This window comes from Grus americana, chromosome 2 (assembly GCF_028858705.1).
Source record: "Grus americana isolate bGruAme1 chromosome 2, bGruAme1.mat, whole genome shotgun sequence".
NCBI lineage: Eukaryota > Metazoa > Chordata > Aves > Gruiformes > Gruidae > Grus > Grus americana.
The window spans coordinates 147,695,817-147,713,119 of NC_072853.1; the positions used below are offsets into that span (position 1 = coordinate 147,695,817).

The 17,303-nt window shown below is 37.3% G+C and overlaps 1 protein-coding gene across 1 annotated transcript in view; it reads left to right on the forward strand.

Moving 5' to 3' along the window:
- The window catches only part of MALRD1 (MAM and LDL receptor class A domain containing 1), a 280,047-nt gene that overhangs the window by 213,814 nt on the left and 48,930 nt on the right, over positions 1 to 17,303 (forward strand). Inside the window, exons 33-35 of the mRNA XM_054818588.1 lie at positions 6,679 to 6,954; positions 14,115 to 14,240; positions 16,164 to 16,230. Coding sequence (XP_054674563.1) covers positions 6,679 to 6,954; positions 14,115 to 14,240; positions 16,164 to 16,230 — 469 coding nt within the window. The remainder of the gene's footprint in view (positions 1 to 6,678; positions 6,955 to 14,114; positions 14,241 to 16,163; positions 16,231 to 17,303) is intronic.

Here is a 17,303-nt window from a genome sequence, read left to right on the forward strand (position 1 = left end):
GAGGGATAGAGACAAATAATTTTTGGAATGAAATACATTCATGATACTATCTTAGAGAGAAGAAAATTCTCAGATTCTTCATGATATAAAACTTACCTGTGTCCTCAATAAGAGTAAATCATAAGCTGAGATTTATCTCAGAAACTACACTGAGCGTACCATAGTTTTCTTCAGGGCTCTTCTCAGCTGATGATAAATTTGTACCTGTAGAAGCTAACTTTCTTTAGAAGTTGAGAAATAATGAGCTCATCTTGTTTTGTTGGAAACTAATGCTTCACAGGTTCTCCAGTTCTTCATTGCTCCTAATAAATAAACAAATAAATAAATACATCACAATATAAGGCATAGCTAGCAATTCCTGGACTGTTCTTAGCAGAAATATGACAAATATTGCCATATTTCTGTCACTGGTAGTCAGTGTGTTCCAGGCAGAAGCAGTAGTTTTCTGAGTGGAAGCTATAAATCATAGCTTGGTTTTACTGGCAATAAACCTGTCTATTTTCCACTATGTTTGTATGTTAGCAAACTGTGATCATTTAAAAGAAATTGTGCACAATTCTGCACAGACATATAAAACACTGAAGTCATAAGGTCAAGTTCTGTTTTCATTAATTCTTGCTTTGTAACAGGGTCTCTGGGATCCTTTTCAGCACCCTGCCCCATACTTCTGTGTTCTCATGGGGAGAAGAGATTTAAAGATTCAATTGCCAGACTCAATTTCCCTTTTTTTTTTTTGTCTTTTTACAAGCTTTGAAATTAACATTTTATTTTCTAGCAGAAGTTTTATTGACACTGATAAAGACTCACAGACAGATTGTTAAAGTGTTTGAGTCTGGTTAATTTTTTTAAACACGATTATTTCTTTGCAGCCACCTTGACTGGTCTGATTTCATGCCCTGATCCAACGTTTACTGAAGTGAAAGTGAGGACTGCCACTTATTTCAACCTAATTAATACATTGGATTGGACCTGTAATTAATTTATACTCTTGTCTAATGAAAACTGTTGGAGAGGGTTATTTTTGACCTCTTTTAGCTACAGTTAATAGATCCGCTATTTTTATTAGATTTAGTAGGAAAATTACTTATGCAAATATATCAGACAGGTTGTTAGTTTTAAAGGGTCTGATGCAAGGCCCATTAAAATCAATGCGTCTTCCCATTTACCTAAATGGGCTTTAGAGCAAGCTCTGATACAACTCAGTTAATGCTGTGTAATAGCTTGTGGTAACTTTATTTCATGCTTCCTAGTGTTGGCTTTAATGCCAACGTCTACTACTCTTAATTAGAATTCACTGTTACAGGTGCTATATAAATATAAATGGAGCCCTACTCTGCACCAGAGATCCTGCTATCTGACCAAGAAAGGTAGAAAAGACGGATAGGATGGAGGTGTTCCTTCATTCAAATTAAGCATGTTTATGTGTATCTGGCTGTGCTAATGACTGTGTAACACAAACATTTATTTTATATTAGCATTTGGGTAATAGTGGTTCTGTGGTTTCCTCTGACTGAATCCCTGTGATTCATGGGCAAAATGTTTACAGTGCCGACCTGGGAAGCCAGTCCGGAAACAGGATCAGTATGCTCCATGGATGACAAAGACAATAGCACAACAAAGCATGTGTGTACAGAAAATGTTCATCAAACAACAGTAAGCCTTTAACAAATCCCTATCCCACAAATATGTAATTATGTCCTTGACGATGAGCACTTATTGACTTAACACTTTTCATACTGTAAAGGAGCCTCCCAAATCATCGGCTCATGAGCTCTATTTAGTGTAACAAATGTTTCGATGGTTAGCAAATTGAAATAAAAATGTGTCTAGAAGTACTCGTTTTATCTGACAACAATGAAATACGGGTATATTCAGCTGTAGTTATTGCAGTTCATGAAGCAGTACATACCAAATTTTGTTTGCTTTACACACTGGTCTGCTTTTTGCTTTTTCATATCTACCTCAACTACCTAATTTCTCTTCAAAGTGTAAGGATGCTTGGAGGGGAGCACTTCTTGGTCCTTAGGTCATAACTCACCCAGCACAGCTACAGGAGTAGGTTTCACAAAGGATTTAGGACCAAAATAAAATGTCATTTTTTAGGATGTAATTAAAATGTCTTTGTAATTAAAATGTCTTTTTATGATGTACACGTAGATGTTATATGCACATTTTTAAATCCTTTCTTCAATTTTGGTTATTTACCAAGGCAAAAATAAGTGTAAAATGAAACACTGAGTGCAAAGTAAAATAAATAAGGACATGTCCTCAGCTTGCTGCTTAAAAAAGCCACGATTCCTTTAGCTGTAATAGAACATCACCAATTGCTACTGTTTATCATGCAAATCTGAATCTAGACTCTGTGTTCAGCAGAGCAGAGGTTATTTTCTCTGAAATTGTTTTTGATTAGTTTGCTTTTCATCTGTGTGCAAACACTGAATGTATTCCTGAGGATCTCCATTCCTGCTTTTCAGTGATCATGCAGCCTGGATACAGAAAGCTAAGCTTTTATCCTGTGTTCCTTCGAACACATCATTTTCAGTAGATTTATCTCCAGATTCTTTAAGAACTTCAAATAGATACTGCTTTTTTATAAAGTAACCTGTACAATATCCCCTCCACTCCTGAATGTGGTTTGAAAATGAGAGCCACACAACACTCAAAGGATGAGTGCAGAGTTGGGAACATCTTTTCTGCATTTGGAAGAAGGTGAGGGAAACATTTTTTGGCATGTCAGTATTAGGCAATCGATGAATCCCCAATTTGAAGTGACCGAAATGGCCCACGGGCCACAAACGAATAGTGCGATTCACATTGAAAAAACACACTTCAGCTTTTGCTGTTTACATAGCCTTCATATATATCCACAAGAGTGGATATAAGATTCATGTATATGCATAAATTTAGCTTCTATGGCTGAATCGGGTGAGTATAGCACTGTGTACCTCGGGACAATGGCGGGTGTTTATGCTGAGTCTCTCGTTAGTGCCAGCTCATTTTTCACCGCAAACCACGTTGCAGTGTTAACATGTTATTCAATTATTCCCAGGGGCAAGGAAACAGAATGAATATTGCCACTCCTTAGAATGAAACCTCAGTAGCAGCTACTGCAATGATGAGCTTAATATAAATAATTACATAGGTAGTAACTTTGTATGCAAGCAATTAGGTTTGCATTAGCATGTTGCTTGAGATTTCTTTTCGGTTGGAATTAGTTAATGATTTGCTAGATTTGCATATTCCTAATTACTCGGTTTTAAATGTTAGCTATATATAAATGAATGTTTTATAAATTTTCAAAAATTTTACCAGGCATATTTAATTTATAATTAAGAAAAGCATCTATAACTTACTTTATATAAAGTAAATAGATTGAACTTGGGAGTTCAGTTTTGGCAGATCACAGCAATCATAATATTTTATATAATGTCATCCAGAGCACAATTTTCCTATTGCATCTGAAACCAAACAGATGTGAACTAATTAATACATAATGTGAGTTAATAAGCAAGGTGACATTCTTACAGTCTTTGAGGTATAGTCTCATTTATTGTTCTGATCTAAAATGATTTTGCTAATTTCAGAGTACTGCTTTGGATTTTTATTAATGTACTGAAAACATAAACCAGACCTCAGCAAGACCCCTGGTTAACCTTACCCCTAACTTAACCTCTAGTAGAAATTGGAGACATCTTCACTGGCCTCAGTGAATACTGCATGCTCTGAAATAATTGGCATGCAAGTCAGGAAGACCTTCTTTCTACCCGTTATTTTCTAGCAACAATAGGGAATCAATAATAACAAAAACAACAACAACAACAACAATAATAATAATAAACAACAACAACAACTAATCCCCCATTCAATGAAGCATTCAAGCATTTGCCTAACTACTGAATTGAGTATGGGCTCATTTACATGCATAAGCACTTTATCTGATTGGGACCATAAGGTAAACTGATCAGTGACACAAAAGCCCAAAGATAGTTTAGCACTCAAGACCAGATTCATAACAAGCAACATATTCAAGCATTATTGAATTTAAGAGGGGATTTCTTTTTTTCTTTTTTTTTTCTCTGAAAAAAGTTGAGTAGAAACCTATTAGCAAACACATCATGAATATGACAGGTATAGGGAATTAAACTGGGACAAAAATGCTCACAGATGTGCTATAAACGCAATCTTTCCTGTAACATAAACAAATGGCCATAGTAAAGTCAAATGCATTGGAACTGTGTGGGGTTAATTTTCACTGCACCAGAACAAACACAGAAAAACTAAAACAGGAGTACGCAAGGACAAAAGTGCCTGCCTAAGTGGAACTGACAGCAGCTTAAGTCATTTTCACTGCCTAAATGCCCCCTGGGCACTGTGAGGAAAAGGGTCAGAAGTAACAGAAGGGGGGTGGGGGGGGGGAAAAGTGCTTTCTAGTATAATCATACCTTTTTTTTTTTTGTTTCCAGAGCAATGCAAACTAAAAATAGAAAATAATTCATTTCTTTAAAAATCCATTGCATAAGATTTGCTCCAATTTTAAAAGTACCGGGTTTGTATCAATAAAGAGAGAGAAATATGTTCTCCCAAAGACTTTCCATACATTTCCCTGTATCTTGGCAGAATCATGGCCTTGTATACTCAATTCTAACATCTGTATGTGCTACTATTATTAATCATCTGATAAAATATGGGAACAAAGTAGAAAAAAAAATGCAAAATCTAGAATACTTTTAATTTGTCCAAAAATAAATTCACTATGTGATTCAAATGTCTATAATCATCCATCTAAAGCCTTTCATAAGCCTTTTGAAGTAGCATAAATTAAAATAATTTTTTGAGACTAACACATTTATAAAACACATATAATGAAAATGCAATCTTTTCCATCCCATTTAAAAGGACATGTCTTTGAGGTATTTATGCTGTAATTCTGAATACAAACAAGCCAAAAGATCAGTAGCTTATTATTTTCACTGTGTCAGAACCTATTATTGCTGTTTTATGTTTAGCTTATGTCCAGTGTATGAAATACATTTTTCTAGTAGCATGATAGAATTTAACAACACTCACAGTATGAAATGATGTCAGGAGTATTCTATTGTATGAAGCTTTTCAATTATGATTTTCTGACATGATGTCAGTAGGAAAATAAAAAATTACTAAGCTAGCAAAGGTCAATGTTAGACAGCAGTTTGAGCTCTTTTTCCTTGTCACTGTCTCGCAAGCAACCAGATGGTGAAATACTATTAGTGTTCTGTTTATCTGAATGCATTAGCAGTTCATTTTTTTGTACAAAATGCTATTGTTATTCATGATGCGGGTATTTTAGAAACTGAGCATGTTTCAGCAAAGTTCTCCCAGCTATATAACTCCAGCCTGGCATCACAGAACACACGAACATACTGCTATGCCCAGTGGCTATAAAGTAGTAAAATAATGCCAAAATCCATGTATTCCCTTACAGTGTGTCATGCCTTAATGCATCAGTAACATTTGACTTCTGTGGTCAGAGAGCAATTCTTGCATCATTTCAAAAGGCAAGCTAAAACCCACCCATGAACTTCTGCACTTGATCTGCTCTGCTTCAGCCCAAGTCAACAGCCAAACTCCTCCTGTCTTTTACAGGGGTGGTGACATTAATTTGCCTTTCCTTATCTCTAACAATCAGAATATTATTTTCTTTACTCACCTGCTGCAAATTGACCGAGAATAGGTTAAATACATAGAGTTAAATTCTGGAGATTTTTCTATTTTCCGTGCACATAAAATAAAAATTACAGGAATCCATCACATTGCACCCATGAGAGACACTGTTGGTGCAAAGAACACAGCATCAGCATAACCGGCTTCTGAGAATTCAGTTTCTACAAATAGTTCTGATGCTTCTACTGGTAAAATTCAGTTGCAATGATTTTCATAGGAAGAAAGAGTGACTTGAGTGTCAGAGGAATATTTATTTGTATAAGTGGTCACAGAAAGTTTTTTCCAGTATTTTTTCCAGAAATGTAAGTAAGCATGGGATATTTCTTCTTTTGTCAGCTGTTTGAATTATTTAACGTCTGAAAATTAAAAATGCAATTTTTTTCAGTTGTACCCTGGAAATTTTATCTAGTACTTTCTTTGATTTAATTCTCTATCACATCAAACTAAGCTATAGAATCAGAGTGACAATAAACTATGTCAGTAAAAAATCTTTGTTGTTATTTTATGAAAGTCTTTTTCTTACTCTGCTGAGGGTTCAGACCTTACCATGGATAACAGCTTTCCATGAAATGAGTTCCTTGTAGATCCAGACTTACATAGTCTTTCTTTGATTTTTGTTCACCCATTCAATATACAAGTAGAGGAAGAATATAACTTCAGGGCTGTCAAGAATACTTTTTGACCCTTTCCTGAAATAAAAATTTCATTGATACTTTGGTTATTAACCCTCTACATGTACATGGCACAAGCAACAATAGGATCAAAACAAATGCTGAAAATGGGAAAGTGTTTTTAATAGTGTGTTCTGTACTTGGGAGCTGTGGTTTTATACAAGTTGGTGGGGGGGTTTGTTTGGGTTTTTTTTAGTTTAGTAATCAAAAGCAGGTGCCTTTGCAGCAGTCCCTATGTACATCTTAAAGGCAGTATAGACGACCTGAAAGAAGAGAATCAATAAATATTCCTTTTTTTTTCTTGTAGGTTCAGCTGATCCACACCCTCCAACTTGCAGGAGTGACCAGTTCACATGTGCATACGTGCAGCAGTGTTTGCCCCTCGCTGCAAAATGCAATGGGGCTGCAGATTGCATGGATGGAAGTGATGAAATGAACTGCCCCACAGAGACGCCTACCACCACGTCTCCAGGCTCCTGCAAGCAAACAGAGTTCCTGTGTCCTTCCAAAGGCTGTATCCCATCCCTCCTGAAATGTGATGGTGTGCCTGACTGCCACCTTAATGAAGATGAAGTTGGCTGCCGTAAGTTATTGTCATTGCTATAGTTAAGGCCATGCTAACTTACTTTCCTAAAACAGTGATGTGAAAAAAAACAACAATCTAATGAAATATAGTGTAAAATTCACTACACCTTCATCAAGAAAAAATATTATTTCTATCCCATATAATGTGTTACCTGGAGAGATACTCTACATTTGCAAATAGTTCTGCTTAAGCATTCTTATTCCCTGGGTATCAACTTGGATAAATGCTTAAAATCATTTGTATTGTATTTCTGTTAATAATTGGAAGCATTTCCAATTTTTCCATAGATCAGTCAGCTGCATTTGCATTGCCTCATCTCTGATCACAGTATGACAAATAGAGATTGCAGTTGTGTAAGTCAGTAACATTCAAGGCAATCCTGGTCTTTCAAGGATTTTGAAATCCAGTCTGTTCATGCAGCAGCAGCAATCTCTGCCCTGATCGAGGAAAAGGGTTCACAAGAAAAATGCAAGGATAACAGGCTTTGAACTCTGTAACTGCAATGAGGTACTATGAAGTTTCAGATAGTCACAAAAGTGAGTGTCTGCCCATTTCAATATATTTCATTATTGATAGATGAACCGAGACCAAATGTTTCATTTCAGGAAGGTCAAAATAATTATCTACATAGAACAAAAAAAGAGGCTTTTTTATATATTAAAACATTTCTTCCTAAACTTTCCATTCTGCTAAAGTTTTTTAACATTTTATTATTCATCCTTATCATAACCAAAACAATTAGTAAAATACCAGTTTCCAGTGGGCTAGAAGTTCAAGTTCTTTAGTAATTTGTATCATATATGCAGGCCATTGCACTTGCCATTTCTTTTACAAAATGTCTCTATAAAACTGGCATGAGCTTTGCAGACTATCTGTGCATGCCTTTCTAGGCACTTTTATTTAGAAGTGGACTCTGTGGTTTTGTTGCAAAAGGCATGATTTGAGGGATATCTCTTACCTTAAATTCTGGATGCCCCTAAGTTCAAATAAATCTCTCTTCTTAAATCTTCATTCAGTCCTGCCTCCTCATTTGTCCTCTATCAGAGACCTATCTGCTGTATCCAAGTACATGTACATTCCAACCCAAGACCACAGCAGCTGACGTGTTCTTCTAAAATCCCAAAATCCTAGGCCATAAGATTTCCACAAGTATCGGTATTCCCCAAACAACAGAGATATTGTTCCAGTGCCTTTGACTTCTAAGCAATGCCCAGGGAATGAGGGGAAATTAAGTCCTGGTCTATTCAAAGAACAAAAATTCTCCATAAATATTGCACTCCTTGGGATTCTGAGTTGGATGGAAACTTAGTCAAATCTGTAATCACACTGTTACTCTAAAATTCAGCTTTTACTATATAAATGTAAATTTTTACAATACAAGGTAGGAATACAGAAGCAGCAACTCACGTTTCTTCTCTGAAGAAGATACTGGTTGCAGGGCAAAGCAAAAGGTAAGCGGTTAGTGGTAGTCTGGAATGGAATCAGTGGAAAGCTGATTACTGCCACAATTTGTTCTCCCATCAAAATGTATATGCCATGACAGTGCAGCATTTCGTCTCTAGCTCTCTAGTTTTAACACGTGAAATGCCATGTAAGTTTGTCAACAGAAAATTCAGAGAGGGGAAAAAGTGACTGTCTCACAAGTTTGTTTATTTCACTGAAATATTTGCATAATTATAAAATTGATTGCTGTGCTAGTAACACCAGCCTCTGTGTACTATAATAACACCACAGATTGGGAGTGGAGGGTTTTTTGATAGATTTTACAATGAAATTGAAATTTTTTTCTAAGTAGCTATGAACACAGTGTAGGATTTAAAAAGCAAAGTTTTGTGGGTTTTGTTTGTTTGTTTTCCTTTGGCACGATCAATTCTTCCTGCTGATTTTAGAAAATTTCAGTTCAGGAATTAATGGTACCTTCCATTTTGTGTACACCACGTCCCTTAGCAGTTTTGTTCATTTCTGTGTAACAATAGATGGTCAAAAATGTTCTGGCTTCTGAATTCAGGAATTCATCAGAGAAAGTTTTCTTCTGGGATGAAGACCAGTTGTCAAAATGCGTCTTGCAGAGACTAAGTATAAAACCCAAAAGAACGCCAGGACAAAGAAAAACAAACAAAAAAATGCATTAGTCAGATCTCTGCTACAACCACAGTTTCTACCACAGAAATGTTTTTGTGCATGACTTAGAGATTTATGCAGACAGAATTTCCCGCAGAGTTCACTCAGCATTTAGGTTGTACAGTATTATTTTAATACTGCTTTATACCTACTAATGTGCTGAATTTTATGACTTGCTGCTTTTAACAAGAAAATCTTGGAATTGTTTCCCAGTCATAGATGTTATACTTGGCCAGCCCTCTTCTCGCTGTCAATTTTAGTGAGGGGTACTTTATCTTATCTATTTAATCTAATTTTTTAATTTCCTTTTAAATTGCCTGATTACAATGGTAAAGATGTAAAGCAAATATATTAGCACCAACAGGGTATATACATTACTTTTCCACAGGCCCCAACTCTATCTGACTGAAGTGCTAATAGCAATGAATAAAAATGATTTCTCAGTTTTCTGTAGTGCACTAAAATGTATCTGTTGAGGTCCTGGTAAATTCAAAATACCTAGTAAATATTAAAAATAATATATTTTCAAAGGGATTGTGATATTTTTATAATTTCTATAGATTTAATTTGGTCCCAGGAAATGAAATACAGGCAAAAAGATAATATTTTCATTTTTGTGTCTTCACTGTTGTTAATGCCTCCATTTAATGTCTTTATCCCCAAAACACTTGAAGACCTCTCATGAAAGTAAAGAATAACTAGTTGGGGAAATCTGAGGCTACTTGTAGCTTACTGTGCTAACAGTAAGCAATATTAATTGTAGTTTCAATGCAATAAGAGAAATAACATTATTTTTTAAATATCCTTTTAACATTCTTTACCGTGGCACCAATAACTTAGTGTCATTGTCCTTTCTGTCTTAAATGCTGAATCTGTGCAAAGTATTCAGCAGTCAGATCCATTGCTATGTTCCCTCTGTAAGCGGCATAAAATCTCAGTGCAATAAGCTTGATCAAGGAAAAGGGACATGTCAAAATCACCTTGATGATCAACAGATATAAATGGACCAAAAATAATTAGAAATTCTTATGTTTTATCCTCAGGTATGAGTCCAACAGCCAGCCCAGGACTAGGGGAAATAATAAAGGCCTAAATGAGATTTTCTTTTCTTACCACAACCCTCAATGCAAGTCAGAGTTCAGGAAATGAATCTCCATATTAGTCATGACATGTATGACAAGCCACAAGCAGTACTCTATATCCACATAGTTTATAGCATCCTCAAAAAAGACGCACAGGAAAAAAGGTCTTAAGCATATAAGAAGAATATGTTTTATGTCAAATTTCCAACCTTTTTTCTGTTGAAGTTCTAGTCTGAACATGTAATTATGTAATTATGTTTACAGACTGGGTATTTGTGTGCAAATTACCACTTATAAAACTGGTTCAAATACCATTGGGACATCATCCCAAATTGCAAAGGGTGTCCAGGATTTGGATCTGATTGCAAACAAAATAAGTATTGGTTAAGAAAATGCAGCAGACGGCACGACACTGTCAGTTACTTTCGGGAAAGCTGAAGATTATAAAAGATAGATGGTAGGATATATTACAAATGTGGAGTGATGCTGAAATCTGTTGGTTTTTTTCAGCCTGCCACAACCTGTTCAGCCAGACTGAGTGGTCAAGGGAATGGAGAGCAGAAAAGGAATCACAGAATCATAGAATGGTTTGGGTTGGAAGGGACCTCAAAGATCATCTAGTTCCAACCCCCCTGCTGTGGGCAGGGACACCCTCCACTAGACCACGTTGCCCAAAGCCCCATCCAACCTGGCCTTGAACACTTCCAGGGAGGGGGCATCCACAACGTCTCTGGGCAACCTGTTCCAGTACCTCACCACTCTAACAGTAAAGAATTTCTTTCTAACATCTAATCTAAATTGACCCTCCTTCAGCTTAAACCCATTACCCCTTGTCCTGTCACTACACTCCCTCATAAACAGTCCCTCACCATCTTTCCTGTAGGCCCCTTCAGGTACTGAAAAGCCACAATTAGGTCTACCTGGAGCCGCCTTTTCTCCAGGCTGAACAACCCCTGTCCTCACAGGAGAGGTGCTCCAGCCCTCCAATCAGCTTCGTGGCCCTCCTCTGGACTCGCTCCAACAGCTCCATGTCTCTCTTATACTTGGCCTTTTTGAACTTCATGAGGTTCACACAGGCCCACCTCTCCAGCCTGTCAAGGTTCCTCTGGATGGCATCCCTTCCCTCCAGCGTGTCGACCACACCACACAGCTTGGTGTCGTTGGCAAACTTGCTGAGGGTCCACTTGATCCCACTGTCCATGTCGCCGACAAAGATGTTGAACAGTGCCGGCCCCAGTACCGACCCCTGAGGAACGCCACTCGTCACTGTTCTCCACTTGGACATTGAGCCGTTGACCACAACTCTTTGAGTGCGACCATCCAGCCAATTCCTTATCCACCGAGTTTAATCCATGTGTCTCCAATTTAGACACAAGGATATTGTGCCAAATGCCTTGCACAAGGCCAGGTAGATGACGTCAGCTGCCCTTCCCTTATCCACCAATGCTGTCACCCCATCATAGAAGGCCACCAAATTTGTCAGGCATGATTTGCCCCTAGTGAAGCCGTGTTGGCTGTCACCAATCACCTCCTTATTTTCCATGTGCCTGAGCATAGTCTCCAGGAGGGTCTGCTCCATAATTTTTCCAGGCACAGAGGTGAGATGGACTGGCCTGTAGTTCCCTGGGTCTTCCTTTTTACCCTTCTTAAAAATGGGGGTTATGTTCCCCCTTTTCCAGTTGGCGGGAACTTCGCCGGACTGCCAGGACTTCTCAAATATGATGGCGAGTGGCCTGGCCACTTCATCCGCCAGTTCCCTCAAGACCCGTGGATGCAAATCATCAGGTCGCATCGACTTGTGCACCTTCAGGTTCCTTAGATATTCTCAAACCTGATCTTCTCCTACAGTGGGTGGTTCTGCATTCTCCCAGTCCCTGCCTTCTGTGACCTGGGCAGTGTGGTTCAAGGATTTGCCAGTGAAGACTGAGGCAAAGAAGTCATTGAGTACCTCAGCCTTCTCCATATCCTGGGTAACCAGGTCACCCATTTCATTCCGGAAGGGACCCACATTTTCCCTCGTCCTCCTCTTATCACTAAAATACCTATAGAAGCTTTTCTTGTTGTCCTTGACATCCCTGGCCAGACTAATTTCTCTCAGGGCTTTGGCTTTCCTAACCTGCACCCTGGCTGCTCGGACAGTTTCTCTGTATTCCTCCCAGGCTACCTGCCCTTGCTTCCACCCCCTGTAGGCTTCCTTTTTTTGTTTGACTTTGCCCAGGAGCTCCTTGTTCATCCACAGGGGCCTCTTGGTGTTTTTGCCTGACTCCTTCTTTGTTGGGATGCATCGCTCCTGAGCTTGGAGGAGGTGACCCTTGAACATTAGCCAGCTGTCTTGGGCCCCTCTTCCTTCCAGGGCTTTGTCCCATGGTACTCTACCAAGCAGATGCCTGAAGAGGCCAAAGTCTGCTCTCCTGAAGTCCAGGGTAGTGAGCTTGCTGTGCACCCTCCTCATTGCCCTGAGGATCTTGAATTCCACTATTTCATGGTCACTGCAGCCAAGGCTGCCCTTGAGCTTGACATCCCCTACCAGGCCCTCCTTATTGGTGAGAATAAGGTCCAGCATGGCACCTCTCCTCATGGGCGCCTCTATCACTCAGGGGAGAAAGTTGTCATCAACACATTCCGGGAACTTCCTGATTGCTTGTGCTCAGCTGCATTGTCCCTCCAACAGATGTCGGGGTGGTTGAAGTCCCCCATAAGGACCAGGGCTTGTGAACATGAGGCTGCTCCTATCTGCCTATAGAGGGCTTCATCTGCTCAGTCCCCCTGTTCAAGTGGCCTGTAGCAGATCCCCTCTGTGATGTCCCCTGCCCCAGCACTCCCTTTTAATCCTGACCCATAGGCTCTCGGTTGGCTCCTCCTCCATCCCAAGGTGGAGCTCCACGCACTCCAGCTGGTTATTGACATAGAGGGTGACACCCCTTCCCTGTCTGCCCTGCCTGTCCTTCCTAAAGAGCCTGTATATCTAAGGGTGGAAGAGATATATCTTCCAGCAGCCTGGCCATCCAATTGGGGAGTACAGTGCTGTGTACACTGGCTCTTGAACCCAGGAGCAGGAAAGTGTTATGAAATTTAGATGGAGCAGTGGGGTATTTTTAATATTCTTAGATTGTTGCTCTCACTTTAAACTCTCAAGCTAATGTGAATATATTTCACTCCAATGGAGTCAGAAGAGTTCCCTCTGATTTGCATTAGTGTATTGGTGACAGAGTTCAGATTAAATTAGCTAAACAAAAACCTTAAAAGCCAGTAGTTTAAGGCAGCATAAGAGAATGTTGTGTGAGACAAAATGACATAATGGTGTTATACTCTACAGGAGTCTGCAGACCATCAGGTACATCATGTAGATCAGTGACTCAGGGATAATTCAGTACCTGAAGGCTTATGTGATTCCAGTAAGATTTCCCCCTCCTAATTCTACTGGACAAACATAGAAAATATAACTGAATACTCAAGAATGAAAAAGGTGTGCAAGTTTAGATTTTTCAGTATAGTATTTCTCTATTTTTCATATGTTAACGATCTCTTAGTATCTGGTTTCTTGTAATAGAAGGTAACTATACAATGTCAATTTTTTGGTTTCTGTTTAAAAATTATTCCATCATTTTAAAACTAGGTTATGAATAAGAGTTAATTATGTTTTGTGATATCTTTTTATGGGTTTTCATTGAGGTTTAGCAGCTTACCCTGTCAACATTTTAAATAAATACACCCTGCTCTCCTTTACAAATATAACATGGGAAAATCCAACTTCTGTAACATCTGTGCTCTGTGTTTGTTTACTTATTTATCTACTCAATAGTAAAGTTGTATGTCTTTGAAGATGAAAGCTTGTAGAGGTCACACAGACACAAGTTTATATACTATAGTACAAATCAAGTATTCTGGTAGATTTTTAACAGTGAGAAAAAGAAACATAGCTGATAATAACTGTGATGTTACTTTTTGTTTCAGCCATTAAAGATTGTTTCAATGGTTCTTTGCTATGTGCATCAACTAATCAATGTATAACAATCTCCCAGCGTTGTGATGGCATTGCAGACTGCATTGATTTCAGCCTTGATGAGTCCAGCTGTTCAGGTACTTAGTTTGCATAAAAATATCATTTGAAACAAAAAAGTACAGTAATTTCCTACTGAATCTTCAGGCAGTCCTCAAACTTGACTGAATTCCCTCTGCTAAAACTTAATCAAATTACATCAGGCATGAATTTTCCTGATGAAAGTATGACACAGATAAAATAGTGAGAAAAAGATGGAGAATAATATGCTTAATTAATATCTTAGTTAAGTCTCTGCAGTATACTACTTAAGGCACTCTCTTGATTTTAGCCAATCGAATAACCCACTTAACTCACATTTCTGAGTTAATAGGATTTTTTGTTTGGATTTTTTTTAAGTGTAACAGAAATGCAGGTTGGATAATAAAACAAGATATATAACATTTGTTTTAGCACAGTGCATTTCCCACAATATTCAGGTTTGATTTGCAATAGGGAAATGATGGAGAAAGGTAGGAACAGAACAATAGTACACATCCAGCCTGAATCAGATTTTTATTAACAAAATCTAGCAAAAACATAGATAATAATATAAATAATTAGATTTAGATTCAAAGCATCCCATTCATTGACACAAAGTTACTGCAGTTCTACCCCAAGCCAGTTATGAACTCTGGGCCAGTTCTGTGATACCAGTATTCCCCCCGATTTTGGTGAAGTTGCATTAGCTGAGAATTTAACTCTCTGGTTTTATAAATCATTATAAGTTATGTATTAATGTTCACAATCTATAGCATGTATTGTCATAATATAATTCATTATAGTATTTTAAATGTTTATTCACATACTAAAATTTTTATATTCACTTCTTGGTAGGAGGCATCAACTTGTTTCTCTAGGAGTGAAATTTGCCCACCAGTATTGTGTTCATTATATATATTTGTTAAACTTTTTTTTTTTTTAATGTGAGAGGTGAAGTCATATTTAACAATAAAAATTACCAATTTTACAATGCAGAGAGAATAGCTACTTGGTAAACTTGATTTATAAGTAGTATTTTAAATTAAAAGAAATATATTCAGAAATTAATTCAAAGTAGAAGAATATAGAACATAAACTAATAGACTTGCATGACAGTAAATTACAAGTCTTCCACTATTTTGTCAGAAAGCAGATCTTTTAAGTAATTTACTTTCAAAAATTTATTCTTAAAACTGGAGGTATACACACTGAATAGCACTGTTTATACGCCTCAGCAAACAATTTTATGTGGCATATATCCAAAATTCTTTAGGTCCAATTCGTATTTTACCAGTTTTTGTCTTACTAAAGAAGATTGAGGGGGTTCATTTTTGATTTTGAGTTTTTCTTGCTGTAGGGATGTAAAACTAAACTTCAGTAAAACTAAATGTTATGATGTGGAAATCCATGTTAAGGGATGTCAAAAGTTGATAATAGTATATCACTGACATCCCCCTCTACTTAAACACCTTTACTCTTTTCAAGACTGATTTCTCTAGTTCTTATGGGAATGTGATTCTAAGTGTTAAAATTCTGGACGTCTTTAATAAGAAGGTTGGTGACACAGGAGTAAGTGTCTGTTCATCACCTCTATATAAAAGCTATTAATAATAGACAGGTACTAATTAAAAAGTTCAGTTCTTTTGGCTTTTATTTTATCCATCCTATTTGTTTGAAAATTGAGTAAGTAGCAAAAGCTCCATTTCTGGAATCAAAGGAAACTCTGACTTGACAAAAATTATAAGCCTGTTCAAGTGAAGCACCAGGATTTCTATAAGCTCAAGAGGAGCCCATTGACTGCAATGTATTTATGACTTGATGCTTTTATCACCCAATCACGGTCTAAAGGAAGAGTTTTTGGAAGGGTTAAGCATCCAAAATGACAGGTGTGAATATTCTGCCATTTTGAAAATCAGGCAACAACAAATATAATAATGAGGGGGAGTAAAATTAAATTATAATTTTAACTTTTATGTTTGCAGTTTGTCCTGAAGAATACTGCAAAAATGGAGGAAGATGCATCATCAAAGATGACATTCCACTATGCCAGTAAGTTTCATTGGGTATTGATTTGTGCCTGAAGTTGGGAAAATGTGCTGTTGAAAGAGCTGTTTTGTTCCCCAGGGACTGAAATGATGTTTAATAGAATTGTATTTTTAAAAGTGTCTGTATGTCTACACTATTTTTATTTACAGTTGTTGAGTTTTGAGAAGAATATTATTTATCAGATAGAATTTTCTCTAACTTTCATCTATTATTATATGAGACAACTGGTTGGCTTGACATTTTAAGTTTTCTCTGTCTCCTGTTTCACATCAACATTAACAACACATGCTCCTATGGAAAAGGATGCTTTATATGCAGCAGGTGTTGTGTAACTTGGACAAGATTTACAGCAGGCCATGTTCTCATCTTTACCTGAACTTGTGATGTATTTCTGTTATAATGTTATTTTTTTGCATATTTTTGGACAAAGAAGGTAATGTTTTTCCACTTATGCCAAACAAAAGGGTAAACGTATGCTTGGTTTTTCAGGAAATACTCTATGCTGAAAAAAAAAAAATACATATATATGCAATTCCAATGTGGACTGTGCAAGTCATTAGAAAGTGTCTCAGGCTATCTGAAGGGATTCATTTACGTAAGATATCACTCTGTTTCCCACTGGGAAATTACAGGAGACTTTTTAAAGTGCAAAGAAAGAAATGCTATACATTATTATACTTTTGCCCTTCATGTACTTCAGTGGATCTTGCCAAAGAGTTTGCCAAATTACTAAAGAAGTGTTTTGTCAGAATATCTATCTTAGTCAAGATCAGACATTAATGTTTGTCTCCTAGTCTCTAGGAAACTCACATTAATAAAATGGCTGACAAAATTTCAGTTATTGCAGAATTTGTATCTTTCGAGACAGGTTTATCCTTCACTGGTTGAAGAAATGTGATAACATACTCAGAAAATGCAGGCATTTTCATATAGAGTACTTTGATTTAGCTCTCAGAAAACACTGTTAATTTCCTGCAGATTTCCCAAAGAATCTCCTCTGTTGTAGAATAGAGAATGGTCTCTGTAAGAAGCTTGGAATTTCATTAAGCTGGCTGTTTCAAAACTTCCTGGGACAC